The 18,499-nt window shown below is 31.5% G+C and overlaps 1 protein-coding gene across 1 annotated transcript; it reads right to left on the reverse strand.

The window, feature by feature from the left end:
- Positions 1-3,701: 3,701 nt before the first annotated feature.
- LOC100168676 (myb-like protein Q) lies at positions 3,702-17,777 on the reverse strand. Its single transcript, XM_001945781.4, has 5 exons — positions 17,590-17,777; positions 8,927-9,253; positions 7,843-7,986; positions 5,622-5,819; positions 3,702-5,512 (listed from the first exon to the last, which is right to left on the reverse strand). The coding sequence occupies exons 2-5, from the start codon at positions 9,248-9,250 to the stop codon at positions 4,970-4,972; spliced, it is 1,209 nt and encodes a 402-aa protein (XP_001945816.1). The 5' UTR covers positions 9,251-9,253; positions 17,590-17,777; the 3' UTR covers positions 3,702-4,969.
- Between the last annotated feature and the right edge of the window lie 722 nt (positions 17,778-18,499).

The following is an 18,499-nucleotide window of genomic DNA, read 5'->3' on the forward strand; positions in this document are numbered from 1 at the left end:
CGATCGGCGTTCCCCCCCACAGATACGGCCTTGGTCAGTTGTGAAATTGTATTTGTATATAATAATATTATAATATTATATGATATTAAAAATTTAAATATTTTTAAATTCGGCGGCCAGTGATAAATGTAATTTGTTGTTTATTCCAAGCCAAACTGATTTGATATTTTTCATCCATGAAAGTGATATAAACCGTTTTTTTTCTAGTGATATAAACCGTTTTTATTTACTGTCTGGTTAAATTATTACAGTCCAAGGTTTCAACCACGAACTACTACATGTAGTAGTTCGTGGTTTCAACTGTTTTCAACCACGTTTAATCAGAGATGGTACAACCATGGATCACGGATTAATCATAGACCTTATACTAGGGCACTATAGATACATATTCTATGTAGAGCCTTACTTATACTAATAGACGGTACGTGGTAGTAGTTCCGGTGTCCAAGCGTGACGGCGCTGATCAAGGTAGTACCATTCTATGGTAGTACACCGTACACCGCACACGCGCATTAGATGATACAATACTCTGTATATTACTGTATATAATATATATATATCACTGTAGCGTAGACCGCACCACCCACCCGCATCCCGCCTGGATGTTCCGTCTATTAGTATAAGGTCTATGGGATTAATACACTGGATACGCAACGAACCTGTGATAAGTGAAGCCCGAACCTTCTCTCGTTGCGGCATAACAGCTAGCGCAGTCTTGTGTAGTTTTTACATACTAGTTCCCGCGTATTTTTAATTTGTTATTATATTACTTTAATCACAAACTTAATCAGTGTATAAGCCATAGAGTAATTTATTATAATCAGGGGCGGACTGACCAGGTGTACTAGTGTGCCGTAGCACACCAGACCGGCTTATATGTGTGGGCTGGGCCGGGGCATTCGAAATTTTGAACATTTGACGATATTACTAATAATTAATAAATTTATTTAAATTTATTTTTAAATACGAAACAATTTAAAAAAGTGCTATTGGTTAGTACAATGTTACAAAAAGTTCATAGTCGAACCATAAGTTTATAATAATAATAATTGTATGAGCATATTAGGTATGTTGTAACTATAGTGTATTATAATTCCTTAAGCAACAAATTTAAAAATCAGTTTTATCCAGAAAAATGTTTGAACTCTTTATCTGATTTGGTTGGTACATCAACCACCAGAAAGTTATTGCTAAACTACAATATTATTGAACCATTTGCAAATATTTATGAAAATATTGTAGATTTGTTGAAAAAGAGAACAGATAACATTTATATAAAGTTTATATAAAAAAATAATCAAAAATATCAAAAAGATTATATATTTATGATTCTTATACAATTTATAATATTATAACCTATTGGCTATTGTCTATTTATAATTTATACCCGAAAAAGTAGGTATTCATAAAGAAGCTGTTATAAAATGGTTTGGCCCGTTTAGTTTTATAAAATACTGGGCTGTTTACCTCCCAGTCCGCCCCTGATTATAATAATAATATTACTCTATGGTATAAGCACAATATAATAGTAATAAGCGCGGATTAAAATATTAATAACCACATATATTTGAGATAATATTTACATCGAATCTGTGTTAACAGTATAAACTAATTGGCCAAAGTAGTGCATTTTAAAACGTTGTCCTTTTATTAATTATATTATACAACAGAGTACAGACAACTCATCAATATTTTTATATTAATATATTATTTATCTTAATCAATATGCCACCTTGGTTAGATAAATGTTGCATTGAAAATTGTATGGGAAATTCTAAATCTAGGTTTAGTGTTCCAATAGCCTCCCATGAAAAATGGGAAAGAGTAATTGGCAAGACTTTAAATAAAAGGTCTAGGATTTGTGGTGATCACTTTCTTGAAGAAGATATAGTTGATACCTGGGTATCAGGACAAGGGACTAGTAAGTACTCGGTGAGTATTAATTACAAATCACAATTTATAAGATTTATGTAAGTATGACTTATAATTTGAATAAATCTATTAAGTATTAACTATATAATTGACTTAGTAATTAAATTAAAATCTGTGAACCTACAATTTAATATTATATTAATTCTGCTTTTACCACATCTCAAGATATGTTTTAAAAGGCCTCACTTAAAGAAAGGTGCTTTACCAATGGTAAAGTTAAATTTGATAAAAAGTTGTGAAGAGAATCAAAATCAAAAGTTCAGTACCATGCCAATTGTTAAACAAAAATCCTGGTCGGATGAAAATAACTTATATGTAAATTTACAATTTAAAATTAACTTGTTTATTAAAAAAATAATAGAAAAATGTAATTAATAAAATTGCACTTAGGTAAATGTTTCTACTCATAAAATGGATTTTAATGATTCTACTGTAGCAAGTACTAGCCATAAAAGTATTTCATTTGTAGAGGTTAGTAGTTTTAATGTAACTTTTATTAAAATAACATACGATAGCTAATATAAATAATTATAATAATTAATAATAAATTGACACATACCTAACTAAAATGTATTTAATTATATTTAGGAAAATAATATGTCAATTTCTAGATAATCAGAAGGAGTGCTTCGATTTCAACAATAGTACCTTGTATTTTAGCAAATTGGATCAAGATGGCACTTTAGAGAGGACATTTTTCGATAACATAATATAATTATAAAATCAGATATCAATAAAAGTCTATCAATAGGTACTAACTTTTAAGAAATAAAAATATTATCATGTGTACAACAGAATTATCATACAACAGATTCCAAAAATCCAAATTCTAATTTCCATGTACCTAATCTATAATAAGCCCGGTACCTGCGTTCAATTATTATTGAATCACATAATATTCCACCAATTCCCAATAAGCACGATGTAGAGAAGATATCTTCTCTACATCATGCCATAAGTAATAACTAATGTAGAATTTCTAAAAATAATAACAATTTGTACGTTTATAAGTGTTTCAGAGTAAGTTGTCTTATAATAAATTGTTACCTAACTAATATGCCTGCAGAGTGCAGGACCGCAGTAATAATATTAAATACCTATAATGTGGGCATTGGACGTGATACTTGCATGTGTTGTCTCCGTCTTAAAAGTGTGTAACAAATTTTACGCTCAGCAGAACACGTATAGTTTTGTTTGATTAAAAATTAGAGCGAATCGACCTCTTATAAAATCTAAAGGTTACGTAAGTATTTTAAGATATACAAACAATTTACTATTTTAAGTTACTCATAACTCGCTTTAAGATTAAAATATAATAAAAACACCCATAAGGTTGCCTAGATAATAATCTTACTTAGATATATCTTAGTCCGTGATCTTATCTTTAGATATTAGGACGCTTCGCATCGTAATGTTGGTGTCTAGAACACAGAAGGTATGCCTAGTTATTTTTTTTAATCAAATAATTTTCATATCGTTTTGAAACTTAATTTATGATATTATATCATTGGGTGAGATTATGAGAATGAATAGGAATTGAAAATAATATAATAGGTATGTATGAATGTTTTATTATTCAATTTAGGTTTTACTGCCTACTGGCCATTTAGTGTCATACGAATATACGATTAACGGCGAAGCTTACTCAAAATGTAATTATCCAAATAGTAAGTGCATAAATGGCGAAATACACCTTATAAGTTCTCTATACAGATAATATATCTTGATAGTATAGTGTAAACATATTGTTCCTATATTATACACAGAAAGGTTGTAAATGCAATTTAATATTTGTACAAAACTATAACATATCTTCTTTTATAAATCACATACGTTTTATTAACGTTAACATAATATTTAATAAAATTATAAAACACAATAAAATTATCATATAATTTATAAGTTATATGATTACATTTGTATTATAAAAGCAATATTGGCAGCATGAAGCAATTTAAAAGATTCTGTAAATTAAATTTTTTTTATAAATATTTAGTTTAATTACATTAAGTATAATATACTAAAATATGCAATAATAAAAAGAATCAAATCGAACAGATACTTCTAGTTCATTGAAAATAACTTCAAGAACGTTTGAATCTGGACTACATAAAAGTTTCCTGACACATATATTGTCCAGCTTTTATGATATGTAAAGGTACTTTAAACATTATTTATCAAATAAAACACAATTTAAAATGTATAAACTAAAGTTTTTAAATAGCAATATAGCATAATAAAAAATACAATGAAATAATGAAAAAATAAACAGTTAATAAGTACATAATTATTTTTGCATAATTGAATTTGCGGAGCATATAAAAGAGAGAAAACATATATTTTTTTTTAATATTAATTTATGATATGTAAATATATTATACTACCTATAATAAACTTTTAGTCGAAAGTATAGGTATTTAATTTTTTCAATATGTAATATTTGTATATATCATTTGTTTACTGATGTACAGATATTGTGACATTTCCGAATTAATTTTACAAACTGTGGAGTGCACTTTTAAAATTCAGTTGATAAATTGGAGTAGTTAGTTTAAAAATAAAAACTCCTAGTAACAGTTTGTATTCCATAGTGTTTTCCAATATAGGTACGTATACACGTCGTAAATGTATTGAAGTTCGAATATTTAAGTACAGGTTATATGCAGTATAAGTATTCGATCGATATAATATATTTAAGATCATAATATGATTTTGAAATAGAAGATGTTGCAGCGTTTTGTCGTATTAGTTATTCGCAAACTGTAGTGTTGCTAATAAAGATGAATCCTATTCATTGCTCTCCTTCAATATCATAATACAAGTCCTATAATCAAATGATTTTGCGTTGATTTTAACCTAACAATATAATATATATGTACAATAGAGTGTGACTCGCTCTAGTGTTACTAAAAAAAATTATAAATATTATTTTTCGAAATCTATTATGTAAATGATATACATTATACATATGTATATGGACACGGACGCTTTTCATCGGTGATATACTTGTCAAAGCATCTATAACTGTCGGTCACGTCTACTTCCTCCTGAAATCAAACTCGTTTTGCTGTTGCTGTTGCTGCTGGAGCTGTTGCTGTTGCTGTTGGAAGCTGGGTCGCTGCGGCTGCAGCACGACTGGTCGCCTCTGCTGCAACGGTATGTTGATCTCCTCGGACGTGTGGAACACTTGGTTGGGGGATGGTTGTCGGGCGAACTGTTGCTGTGGCTGTTGCTGATGTTGGAGCTGTTGCTGTTGCTGCAATTGCACCGGACGTGGGGTAGACATCACGTGCTGTTGCGTGGGCTGTGGCTGTTGCTGTTGAATGCGCTGCCTGAGCACCGGCTGCTGTCTGAACTGTTGCGGTCTCTGCGATGGCGCCTCCTCCTCACGGTCGTATTCCTCGTCCGCCTCGAAACTGCTACCTGGGTAGTACCGGTCTCCGTACCTGAGTGTCACGTTCGGTCGGGAGTTTGCTTCCTCCGTGTTCACCGGCCTGTACAGGAAGTCGTTGACGAAATGGTACTGCGTCGACTGTTTGCAAATGTTCTCACTGCTCGGTGGCATGCAGATCAGATGCACCTGCGAACCAACACAAGCTTGATTATATATGTTTTAAGTAAAACTTAATAAAAATAATAAATTATGTAATTAAATTGAAATAAACTTTAGGTCTAGATATATAGCTCACCTGGTGGAAAACGAAACCTTCCGGGCATATCCAAGAGTGTCTAGCACTGTCTTGACAGTAATGGAACACTTCGCAGTCCAGACCATCGTCAGCGTAATAACCGGTTTTTTTACCACCGCAAGTAAATTTAGACTGGGGCAACAGTTGGGTAAGACGGTCGGGTTCTTCTTTTTCTTCTTCTAACTCCTGAGCTTCTTCCTGTAGAAACATTCATAAAATATAAATTATGTTTTATGGTGATAATAGGCCAGATACTTATATAATATCTTATACTAGACACTGTAGTACATAGTATCCATAATATAGTATAATAAAAAAGTTTATTTTATAAATCAATACATCCAATCAACATTCATAAGATCAATTAATATTATTATGCATGATATCATGTCTATTACAGATTAAAAGAGTTCCGAAAATGAAATTATACATGTTTGAATATCCAACACACAGAAGAACCAATATTGCCTATATTGTGCGCCGTGTGATCGCTAAACAAAAATAGTGAAATACATATTCTATTTTATGGGATGTGGGCCGTGGGGAGAGTTCCTACTGGGAAACAAAATGTTGCCTGCGTAATAGTTATTAGTAACCCTCTAGAACGATCGATTATAGTTTAGGCATTGGCGCAAATAGGGGGGATTTAGGAGTTAAGCCCCCCAAAAATTACCATAGCCCCCAAATATTTTTTACATTTTTTTGAGCTTATTCAATATTATCAAAGTAAGGCTTTAGCCCCCCCCCCCCCCAAATCTCAAACGTTATTTGTACCTATACATACAAATTGAATTTATGACTCAGCTTTATGTATAATATAAAATACTTATAATATTACATATTTTTAAAATAAACATTATATTATATTATGTACATTATATTACAATGAGTTGCGATGGAATCAACATGTTGCGTAAGAACATGCTATTTAAAAAATAGTTGTTATATCCTATATGATACCACATTATAATAGTATATGTATTCAGATATTATGTTAACTCTTCACCGTTTCACATTATTCAATACAAACATTATATTATTTATTGCTGAACGAATCGCATTGTAATCAATAAAATAAAAACCCGTTGCTTAGTGATATATCGTATACACCATAATAGTATGTACTATACAGTCGATAATATATATAATATATATTATCATTCGTGTTGTTATTGTTGTTATTATTATTGTTTAGACTGTTGATAACGTTAAATATATATTGTAACACGGATTTAGGCACGGTGTCCACTGGAAATGCGTCAGGCTCGGGTGACATAATAACAACGTCATAAAGAGAATTATATCATTAAAAATATTTTCGGGAATGTCGATTTTCGTTGCAAATATAATGGACGCGTGGTAGTTATTCAAACACCGATTCACTTTACGCTAGAATGGTTTGTACGGTACAATATAGGTACCTATATATTAAGAAAAAACGGTATTGAAATCAGTAGGTATATCACCGCGACCGCCGATCGAATCCGTCGAAATCTTAGCGTAGGACGTCCGTAATAATACTATAGAATTTGTTTTAAAAACTACTGGCTACACTGTTGCTATATTACCTACGTTTTCCGCACAATCATTTATTGTGGTTTTCCGGGCGGTTGGGCGTTTATGTGCATAATCTTTGCTCGGTTCGCGGAAAACCCGATCGTTCCTGTTTTTGAGTTTTGAACACATTACTATATACCTATTATTTTATAGAGAATTCAAATTTTTAAGTTGATTTGTTTGATTTGAAAATTTGACCAAAATACCAAAGAGTGTAATTATTTATGTACATGAAATATAAAATCGATACGAGAAAAATAAAGTGAAATATAAATATAATAGTTTTAAACATCATGAACTTAGTATTGATACTAGCCGTGAATACTAAAAGGTTTAAGCATTTGAACATTTCGAACCCGATTATTATGATAGATCGTGGTGACGTGGTCAATTCACAGATTAGACATCAATAATTAGAGAGCACGCGTGATATACCCACGTAAAAATATTACCAGTGTAAGGACAATTACCGGCATGAAATGTTTTAAGGTGAATACTGGGACGTATATGTTTACTGTTTACATATAAATTGTATTCCGAATATCATTACGTGTTAAAAATAAGACGTTATTTAAATAATATTAAAATAATTTATGTTAAACGTCAAATAATATAGTCCCACCAGTCAGATGAACCGTATGAACATAAAACGTGTGCAACTTACCGACAACGGTTGGCTGGACAACGACTTGAACTGCGATGGCGAAGGAGGCTGTGGTCTTCTGATTGGAGTTTCAGTTGGCCTGTTAATGCGGATTGGCTGCAAGGTCTGCGGGGACGGTGACGGAGAAGCACGGAATTGACTGAACTGCAAACGTCATGTTACAAAACACACGATGGTTAATAACTATGTAGGTACCTAATAATATTATTGCATATTTACGATTGGAGCAAATCGATAATCGGAAGTATATACGATTTACGTCATTGTTCGTACGCGGTGCACATTATAATATTATTATATTGCATTAAAATTTAAAAGTAACTGCGTTTCGAAATCACGTTTGGTACATTCAGAAACTTGTGGGTCGACTCAGGTCGACTTGCGTCCCATATAATATTGTGCAGTAAAAATGCTAACGAGCTCAACCTTGTGACGCGTAGTTTTTCCACGTCATTCGAAAGAATTAAGCTAATTATTATATGTGTATTGCAGTTGAAACGATGATGTAATTAAGTTCAATGCGCTGTGCTCAAAAATGGATTTGTCGAATAATAACTACGCCGACACGGCAAGGCCGCTATTTCATATAGGCTTCGTTTGCAGCGCAGTAACTACCTATATAATTAAACCACATGTAATGTACCTATATGTACCACGCGTGGTAATAGCTGGTTTGATATCACGCTGCGAAGTCTAGAAAGTCTCGAAAGGTATAAAATATATAGGCATATACGCCTTGGTAATATTATGGGGTAACATAATATCGGCAGTGGGGGTGAACATTTTATCCAAAATTTGTATATGACAAAATATATTACGCTACGAAATTTAAGTATGGATTGGTGATAGATGTAAAAATTTGGTTTAGACTGTTTAGAGGAATCTGGTGGTGGTCTTTATCTATAGTTTGACAGTAACGGATTACGTGCCCGCACCTGTGTACCTCTGAGTTCTGATTGCAATATACAATCTATACATGTGTTATAATATATCATAAAAAAGTAACTAGTAAGTATGAAGAAAATTAAACATACTTATAATCAATCAATATAATAATATTATAATATTTTGTATACTACGGTACCTGTGGCGTCGGTTGCGGTCTGAACGGCAGCGGTGTGGGAGCGAGCACGTTGCGCTGGTGTGGTTCGTCGTCGTTGCGTTGTTCCTCGTCCTCCTGTTCCTCGTCCACCTGCGGTGGTACCGTGCGGAACGCCTGCGGCGGCTGGTTGCCCGCGATTCCCACGAATTTGGGCAACGGGGCGCCGGGCGCGTTGAACGGTCGGCCCGCTTGGAAGAACAGCGGTAACTGTTGCTGTTGCTGGCGTTCACCGCCGGCTGCGGTCGCGCACATGGCCTGCAGCACCACCGCGAAGGCTGCCACGCACAATACCGGAGCGGTCTTCATATTCTGAGGAAAAACAAAACGACCATTTGTGTAACGTCGACGATTTAACGGTAATAGGTAACGCATAGGCAATTTATTTATTTATGACCTCCTTGATATTGTGGTCCACAGTATATGCCCCGTCTTTCAGACTCAACGGATTTGACCAAATGTATTACTATATAGGAACTTAAATACCTATATGTTTGTTTCACGATACAAATTGAATGACACCCAAGGATTTTGCATCGCAGGTAAAACGTATTAAACACGTTGTTATAGAGCACGAGTTTAGGCTTAGTGGTTGACCGTAGAATGCAAATCCGGGACCTATCTAAATAACACTTATGGACCAGACGAATACCCGTCAAATTAGGATTTCTGGTTTAGAAATCTGCAGTTCGCACGTGCGAATTACACCAATAAGAACGATTTGGTGAATTTTAGATCAGTTTAGGACATAGGTATGGGGATGAACACTATATAATATAACTTATAAGGGAGTCAGAAGAACATTATATTATGCGGAGATGTACCATAGTAACTGAGTTCTGAGAACCTCCACCTCACATGACTACCGTGATATTTTACCATTATATTTGAACTTGTGTTTTATTTCAATAAACAACTATTTTAACTCATCTGATGGAAATTGTCTTAATTTAGTTATACATCTGCAATTACTAAGACTCAATACCTATATCGCTGACAGAGCATGCTGCAACAGTCGTATTCCACAGTGGTGAGTTATACGACTTAAGAACAATATTATATGAGTGTGAGGTGGTCATATGACGTCACTTTATCCCTCCACTAGGATCAACATTCTCCCCTCATATTGGTAATCGGTATTATATTATTATATACTATTATATTATAATGATGGTAAATCACCGACTATCTCAGTCTGTAGTATAAATTACATGAATTTAATTCATTTAATATTGTCACGCGATGCTTTGTAGAATTGGCTACCTATGAAATTGGTATCAATCTATCTATACATGTTTAACGCCTCCTCCTCCTTCTGTGTACGCACCTGGTCTCAACACATTATATAATACAGTCAAATATATCCGTACCACCCATATATTATATACTATTATAATATTACATAATAATATATAATATATTGTATAATACTTTAATGTAGGTACTTTCCTATATAATATGACTGCAACAGTGACGTTGTAACACAAAATCTTATGAATTACATAGGTACAAATAAGTTGATTTACTTTGAAATTTTCTGTTTTATTGTATTAAGGGGGCTGGAGCGTAATCAATTCTAAGGAGTAAAAACTAGGAATTTTATATTTCTGTTTATCTGGGTCTTGTGTATGTGTTGAAAGTAAATGAACATTAGTGTACGTAATTCGTAGTACTGATCACGTTTTTAGGGGCATCATAGTGACCGAGATGTACGTCTGTAATTTTACCTACGCGCATGCACATGTCACCATATATTGCTTTATAAAATGACAAACATTTTTTTTCAAAAAATACTACTTCTGACTTCAATCACTACGCTCAGTAGGATGTTCCGATTTTAATTTTGAAATCAGATTTGAATTCTCCTCTAAATTTACTATGCTTTAACTGTCGTACATTTTTCATATTCTATATCAATGTATTTAAATTTGAATTATGAATATGATCTATTTTTACTCTTTTTGTTAGTAAATTTCTAAGTAAAAAAAAATAAAAATCAGAAAAATGAAATTGCCAAAGCATAGATAATTTAGTGACAAATTCAAATTTGCTCTCAAAATTAATATCGGAACATTATATTGGGCGTAGTGATTGAAGTCGTGAGCTATGTTTTCGACCAAAAATGAATCACGCTCCAGCCCCCTTAAAATCGTAAATCAAAACGCAACATGAAGTATACTAATACGACTTTAAGACCTCTAACCCGCATGTTTTTATGTAATATAATGATATTTCGTATCATTATTATAATAAAATTGGGTGGTCGTCAAATTGTCAACATTTTCCGCACGATAGTTGTTTGTAAATCTATAATCATGCAATAAGCACTTATCTTAGTAGTTTATACGTTTGTAATAAAAATTCATAATTATTAATAAAATTTGAGTTTATATTTTTGTTGTTTTTTCCTATTATCATTAGGGATTGTCTATAACAAAATCACATTATCGCGTTTAGGTTAGTGAAAAATTATTTAACTTTAAATATACTAAACAAATTCTAAATTATTTTGTTAAATGTTTAAAGAAAAATCGATAGTTAAAACAATGCGTAAGCATGTGAATAGATCATCAACTATAAATACAACCCCAGAAAAAACAATTGTATTAAATCCGAAAAATTGAAACCATATTATGATATTATTGTTTTAATTGTTAGGATACCTACATTTTTAGTTATTTATGAATTACATTTAATAAAACATATACAACATACCCCCTCCCCTCTGGAAGAAAAATCGTATCTCCATCACTGCACCAGCGTAGGCTTATACTGTACCGACACACGTCACGTTCGCGATTCGTTTATAATAATAATATGTACCTACTACGACGCGCGAATATATAACCGGCGAATAAAAATTATACGGTCGAATCACGTTTTAAACAAGCCCCGTACTATATAGGTAGCTCATAGTAAAATTATTCAACAGATTATTTGCATGGTGCACATAAATCTCGCCAATCTCGGGGATACGCGGTCATAACCATTCTATATAATACGGGACGACGAAATACCAAACGTGACCTGCCGGTTGAATTTTATGCACTGCGTGTCGTGCGCGCGTATTTCTTAGTTGCGTTTTCCGATAAGCTTATTTTAATGTCGTTTGGGTTACAGGATTATTTTGGAATTTGGATCCAACCATTATATCCCGTGTACAACGTAACGGAAAAAAAAATAAAAAATTTGTATAAAGAAGGAATTTTTATTTACTCCGAACACCCTATAACATTAATTATATCCATATCCGAGTATAGGCTATACATCTACACCTGTTTTAAATCTAAATTAGAATACGTAGGTGTCATTAATATAACAATAATTATATTATAATTAAATTATGATTTAAACCAGTTTATAATATTTTGAAATGTATTCTTATTTTATACATTGGTTCCTATATAGAGTATAGGCCGCGGAATATCATTATACATTAAGATACCATTGTACCTATACAAAATATATTATCAAGGTATAAAATTCAAAAACTTATTATTGATGGTTAAGCAATATTACAATAAGCACACACAATATAATATGTTAAGTATTCATTTATGAATTTTCAAATAACTTTGTTATTACGCCGACACCGAAAGTTTAACTATCAATGCGAAAATTTAAACGATGAAAAATAATGTTTTTCGTCCAAGGGGCAGTAAAAAATGAATATACTTTTTTCCACCAGGTGGAAAAGTTACTCCAGATCAGATTAAATGTACATGAACGTATTGATACGTTTTGTATAATATAATATCAAACACCACATTCGATTGATGGATCACCCACATCCACGTGCTGTTTTATAAAACAGTTTGGGTGAATCTAGATATGTAGGTAGGTACTGATAAAGGTAAGAACAGTTCATTATTGATTACCGTAATACTGATAGACACGATTTCGGAAGTGGTAGTGCAGGCGTGACAAAAAAATAGTATGCGTGGCTCATTCGGTAAGGCAATTTTCGCCCTTGCACCACAATATATATTATTAGGTAGTATTTAATATACAATATTAAATATTCAAAAAAATTTTGTTTCAAAGCATATTTTAAAAACATCTTAATATCTTGCTAGCGAAATAAAATATAATTTAATTTAAAGATAAATAAATAATTGAAATTGCACATTTGCACATGATTATATAGTAATTACATATATTATGTTTTCACCGTTCTCGCACACATCATAATAATCCTTCGAGAATCTTTTTTGAGTCACGTTTTCCTAGATTTTGTGTGTTGAGAAAATAATGCGTAGTTTAACTGTGGAAAACGATATGGAATTATATTATGTAATTTGTATTTTGAAAGGCGATTTCGGGCCATAAAATTGCATTTATAGTACCTAGTTAAATATACATTCTTACAATATACGAGCATTACATATCATACAAAATAATATTATACATACATACAAAACTCGTGTTATTCCTTAACGGCTGGTAAACAGCACACAGCGACAAACGAGATTTGACGACAAAATTATAACGACATAACGTTGCTGCACATAATATAATATATTATATACATATTATATATATAATATATATATACATCGAAGGTATACTATTTGACGTTATCAAAAAAATTGCAGACAATGCGAACATTGTATTACGATTGTTCCGTTCTTCGTTAGGTAGGTGTAAATATAAATACGCTTGCCAAAAATGGTTGTATAGAAAAAAAACGAATAAGACTATGACGAATGAAGTTTAACGATGATATTTTTCTTTTAATTTCGCAGTCTCTAAAAATCGGTGCTAACGATGCGATCACTTCTGAGACTGCAAAATTTGACGAAAATACTTAATCAAACAACGGGTAAGGTTTTCTCGAATTATATTTTATATTATATGATGATACGAGTGATTTAGAGATTCCACGCGTGTATCCGATGGGAAAATATCATGATTATATCTATGTATACAACTATATATAAACACAATATCTCTTACGTTTCATCTGCATGACGTTATTTTTTGTTTTGTTTTCGTTGATCTTGATAACAATATAACGTGCTTTCTCTGCCGCGGCAGTGATTCGCTACGGAAATAAAAATCGCTCGTGTGATCTTCGCGTATATGTGACTTATGGTCGAAAATAATATCAAAAACACGTACAACAGGCGTTGTACATACCTACATCATTACTATAACGTCAAGTTCGCTTGATAGGCAGAATCTGGCGGGGGGGGGGGGACTGCCCTCTCAACCCCTCAGATATTTAACTGAGTGGGCAATAGTGTCATTTTACCTTATGAATTTTTAATTTTACCACAGACGCCCCCCCCCCAAAAAAAAAGAATTTACACCAGATTACCTATGCTATAGGTTTGCCCGATAAAAACCCTTTGCCGTCTGGCGATCATTTCACTGCACTTGCAGTTTAAGTATTAATGTAATGAGGTGTGATTCCGTTTTACGCGCGACGACGACGACAAATGCGAGCCGATCTGCGGTTAACGAGTTTCAATTTCACTCGATGAGCAATTTTTTTCTCATTTTGTGGGTCATCGTTGGGGCATGAGAAAACTGTTATATAATATAATTGACATCGACTATGTAGGTACCTACTTACCTATATATAATATATATGTGAGCGAACCCTATAGTCACGATCTATAGCCGTGGCACATAGTATACTAATACATTCATGATTCATGGATATAGGTACACAAGCAGAAGCCCCAATGATAATTATTTACGATACATGATGATCGTATATTTCATCCTATGATGTGAAGTTTTGCAACCATCGTCGAAGACATAGACATAACTCAATTAGACACTCACTAGAGGTAATATGTACAGCAATCAATCAACACAAATACAGGTTAACATATAATATATTATAATTTATAATATTGCAGTACCATATTTTGTATGGAGAAGTGAAATAAAAATTGTAAAATTAATTGAATCTGAAAGAGAGAATGCGTTGGGAAGAAAATCAACCGTTTTGTTCACGTTAACGACATTTTATACATGTAATGTTTAACGATGCGCGTTGTATTTTCGTTCGATTGAGGAAACTGATGGCTTGAAGTGTGATTTCTTAAATATATTCTGATATAGATGTGAGCTCCAATCATGTGGGCACATTATTCTTGTAGGCGAAACGGAAAGGAAACAATTAAAAAAATCAATGGCATGTTGCAGTGAGAGTTTGAAAGAATGTGGTTTAAAAACAACAAATGATGCATACAATAATGTCTATTAATTGTTATTACAATATTTATGTGGAAAATCATTGGTTAGATTAGTCTGCTCTGTTTTCTTTTAAATTGTCAACATATCAAGGTTGTGGTCATGTTTTTACTACGTCGTTAGAGAAAGTGTTGCATTATATCCGTTAAAAAACTTTAAGAAAAATTATTTAATTACATCATACGTAACATAATATAATATCATATTAGAACACGAATACTTGTTTTTAGACTACAAAGTTGAATTTGAATATATTATGTTACATAATCCAATCTTAAAACTTGAAAACAAATAAGATGCAACAAAACTCACGTTTTTAAACTCTAATTAGAAGGTTCAATTTCATAAATAGTTTTTAAATAAGTAAAACGTTATTTATAGTCTGTTAGGATACTATAATTAATGTAAAAACTGTTTTATGAATTAGAATAAATAATTTTTTTTTACTCGAAGTTAACTGTGTTTAGTGTTGCTCAAAAACACATTTAGACGTATATGGTACCTATGTTATAATATGTTTGTATATTTTATACATTTTAATAAATTAAAAAAAAAAATCAAATAACTAATTGACTATAATTTCAAATATTAAGTATACAAGTATACAACACAATGTTGATAGATACATAGAAAATAATTATTTTCAAAAATTTAAATTTTAAATATTTATATTATGATGCTTAAATAAATGACAATAATAATTATTAGTATCGTGCATGCATACTATTAATTACATTGGGTAGAAATGTAGAATAATTAATAATGTCATACCTGCATGATTAAAAAAAAAGTTTCATAAAAAAAATGTACCTAACTTATTAACCAATAACATTTAATACCGATAGTTGATATAATGCTTTCCAAGTTAAACAACAAGCTTCAATTGTAAATTGTTTTAAATTTTCGTAGCTTGTTAAAAAATTAGAAACCACAAAAACATGTTCATTCGATAACTCTCATTCTCTTGATTATTGCAACTTTTAATCATTTTAAATCTCGTTTAGTAACATAGCGTAATGCATTTGCTTTCTATACGTAGGTATAATCATTATCAAGTATTTTTAGCTATTCTCTATGAAAGTCCCTAATCTTGTAAAATATTCATCTCAATATACAGCAGAAATAAAATGTACTGGTGTAGATATAGTACAGGTACTATATCAGGTAGTTGAACTATAGTCCAGTGGACATATGCTTAAAATACTTATACAATTATTATCAATATGTTATTTTGAAAATATGAATGGCTTATTTCATTAGTATCTTTTGAACTATGTTTTTCTCTATATATTCAACATCATGAAATATCACGATTGAAGTAGGTAGAAATAAATGTAGAAACTATAACTTATTAAAAGATAATTTCGTATAGGCTTACAATAATATACTTTTCACATAATTTGAAAATAGATAATATTATTATGATTAAAAAAAATATGATGATACTTGAATAGCGATTTAATTATTATATTTTGTAAACAAATACTACGTGAACGAAATTTGTCTCGAATATACCTAGATGGCTAGGCAGTATATGTATATTATGATCTCACGATGTAGTTATGAATTATAGTAGGTACGTTAATGTAAAATGTATATAGTTAACTCAAAATTACTATGGACAATTTTATTTGCAATTTTAATCCAGAGAAAAAATATACTTTTTATTCTTATATAATTTGTAGAGTAAATAATAAATACATATAATAGAAAAAACAATATCAAAAAAATATTTGTTATAAATGTAAAATACTAAAAAAATAAATATAATGAATCTAACAACAGACTTGTCCCCCACGGGCCACGTGATACCAGATAATACACCGGACATAAAGTTTACCCTTAAAACAGAATTAAATTATTGTCATTATCAGATTATAATGGATAAATTAAAATTTAATATTCTTTAAAAACTATTTTACCTACCTACTCAATATTGTAAATTGTTTTTTAAATAAAATTGTTTCATAATGTTAATGATATGTAAAGAAAATTCAATATTTTACTTTTAAGATTTAGTTGTTTAAATCATAATTGGATTGCTTTACAAATATAATATTTTTAAATTGGACTCATAATAATAACATGATGCATTTACCCCATACGTGAATTAAATTAAATGTTTTATGTATTTATCTATTTAATTAAGTGTTTTAGATTTAAAAAAAACGTTGTGATGGTTGCACCGTCTGATTTTCATAGTGGATGTCATGTGTCTAAAATGTCGTAGTATTATACATTTATACCTACAGTTGAAGTTGAGCCACTTGAGCGTGATTCAAACGCAGACCAACTACAATATTACAATGGGTAGGTAAAGGCATATCACATATTATTTTATAACTAAGCGTAGGTAATATAATAAACGACTGTAATGTACGAACACGTGAAGTGTAGGTACGGGACACATTACAGGTACATATAGGTATATAGGTACTCACGTTTAGATTTCGGTCCGTGTTCTCGTGTTGCGGACAGGAAGACGACGTACTGTTGACTGACTGACAAGAGCGGTCCGGTTGAGCACGTTGGCAGACCGTTTCTGTCAAAATAGTACGTCTTGCGCTCGTGCGGTTCTTTACTATAACCGCCGTTTTACTTTCATCCGGACACCATTCTCTTTTTTCAGCCTCCCACTATATAGTATAATATATTCGGCCGCGGCGATTATTTAATAACGATTATATAGGTAGAAGTACTTTTCATTATTGTAATAATATTATTTATCATTATCATATACCTACCATTGCACCGCGAGACTATAATATGTTGTGGGTATGTATTTACTATTTACACTGTGCATGGTGGTGGTGGTGGTGGTGGCTGGTGGTACCAAACATTGGTCATTGGTGTTATTATTAAACTATAATATAATATTATAATGTGTGCCACGTAAAATATATTATATTATAATATTAAAATAATAAAAATTAATTACTTGTTATTATTATAACAAAAATTAATGAAAGGAACATTACTAAACAGCGGTATGGTATAGTTCGTAAATGAATATTATATTGTGTACCACCTGCGGCATTTAGTATTGTCATATTATAATGTATTAATATATTTAATAATTCAATGTTGTGTTCGGACCTAATATATTGGATTGGCTAACCACCTTAATGAGAGTATTTTGAAAACGAAACCGTTGTTTGGAAAAACAATCTATTCTATATATTTTATTATGCCGCTTAAAATATTATTTTATGCAATGCTTTATTTATTTTATAATTCCGAACAATCGGCCTATATTTTATATCGAACATTAAATAATACCTACATCAATGTATTAATTATACATCGTATATTATTATGTCTAATCAGATATACCTAATAATAATAAGTAAT

The sequence above is a fragment of the Acyrthosiphon pisum genome, chromosome A1, assembly GCF_005508785.2.
Source record: "Acyrthosiphon pisum isolate AL4f chromosome A1, pea_aphid_22Mar2018_4r6ur, whole genome shotgun sequence".
Lineage (NCBI taxonomy): Eukaryota > Metazoa > Arthropoda > Insecta > Hemiptera > Aphididae > Acyrthosiphon > Acyrthosiphon pisum.

Excerpts from the sequence above, each read along its gene's own strand:
- LOC100168676 (XM_001945781.4), bottom strand. The coding sequence starts at position 9,250 with ATGAAGACCGCTCCGGTATTGTGCGTGGCAGCCTTCGCGGTGGTGCTG. Across the intron at positions 7,987-8,926 it reads GACCGCAACCGACGCCACAG|TTCAGTCAATTCCGTGCTTC; the intron begins GTACCGTAGTAT and ends TGACGTTTGCAG. Across the intron at positions 5,820-7,842 it reads TGTCCAGCCAACCGTTGTCG|GAAGAAGCTCAGGAGTTAGA; the intron begins GTAAGTTGCACA and ends ATGTTTCTACAG.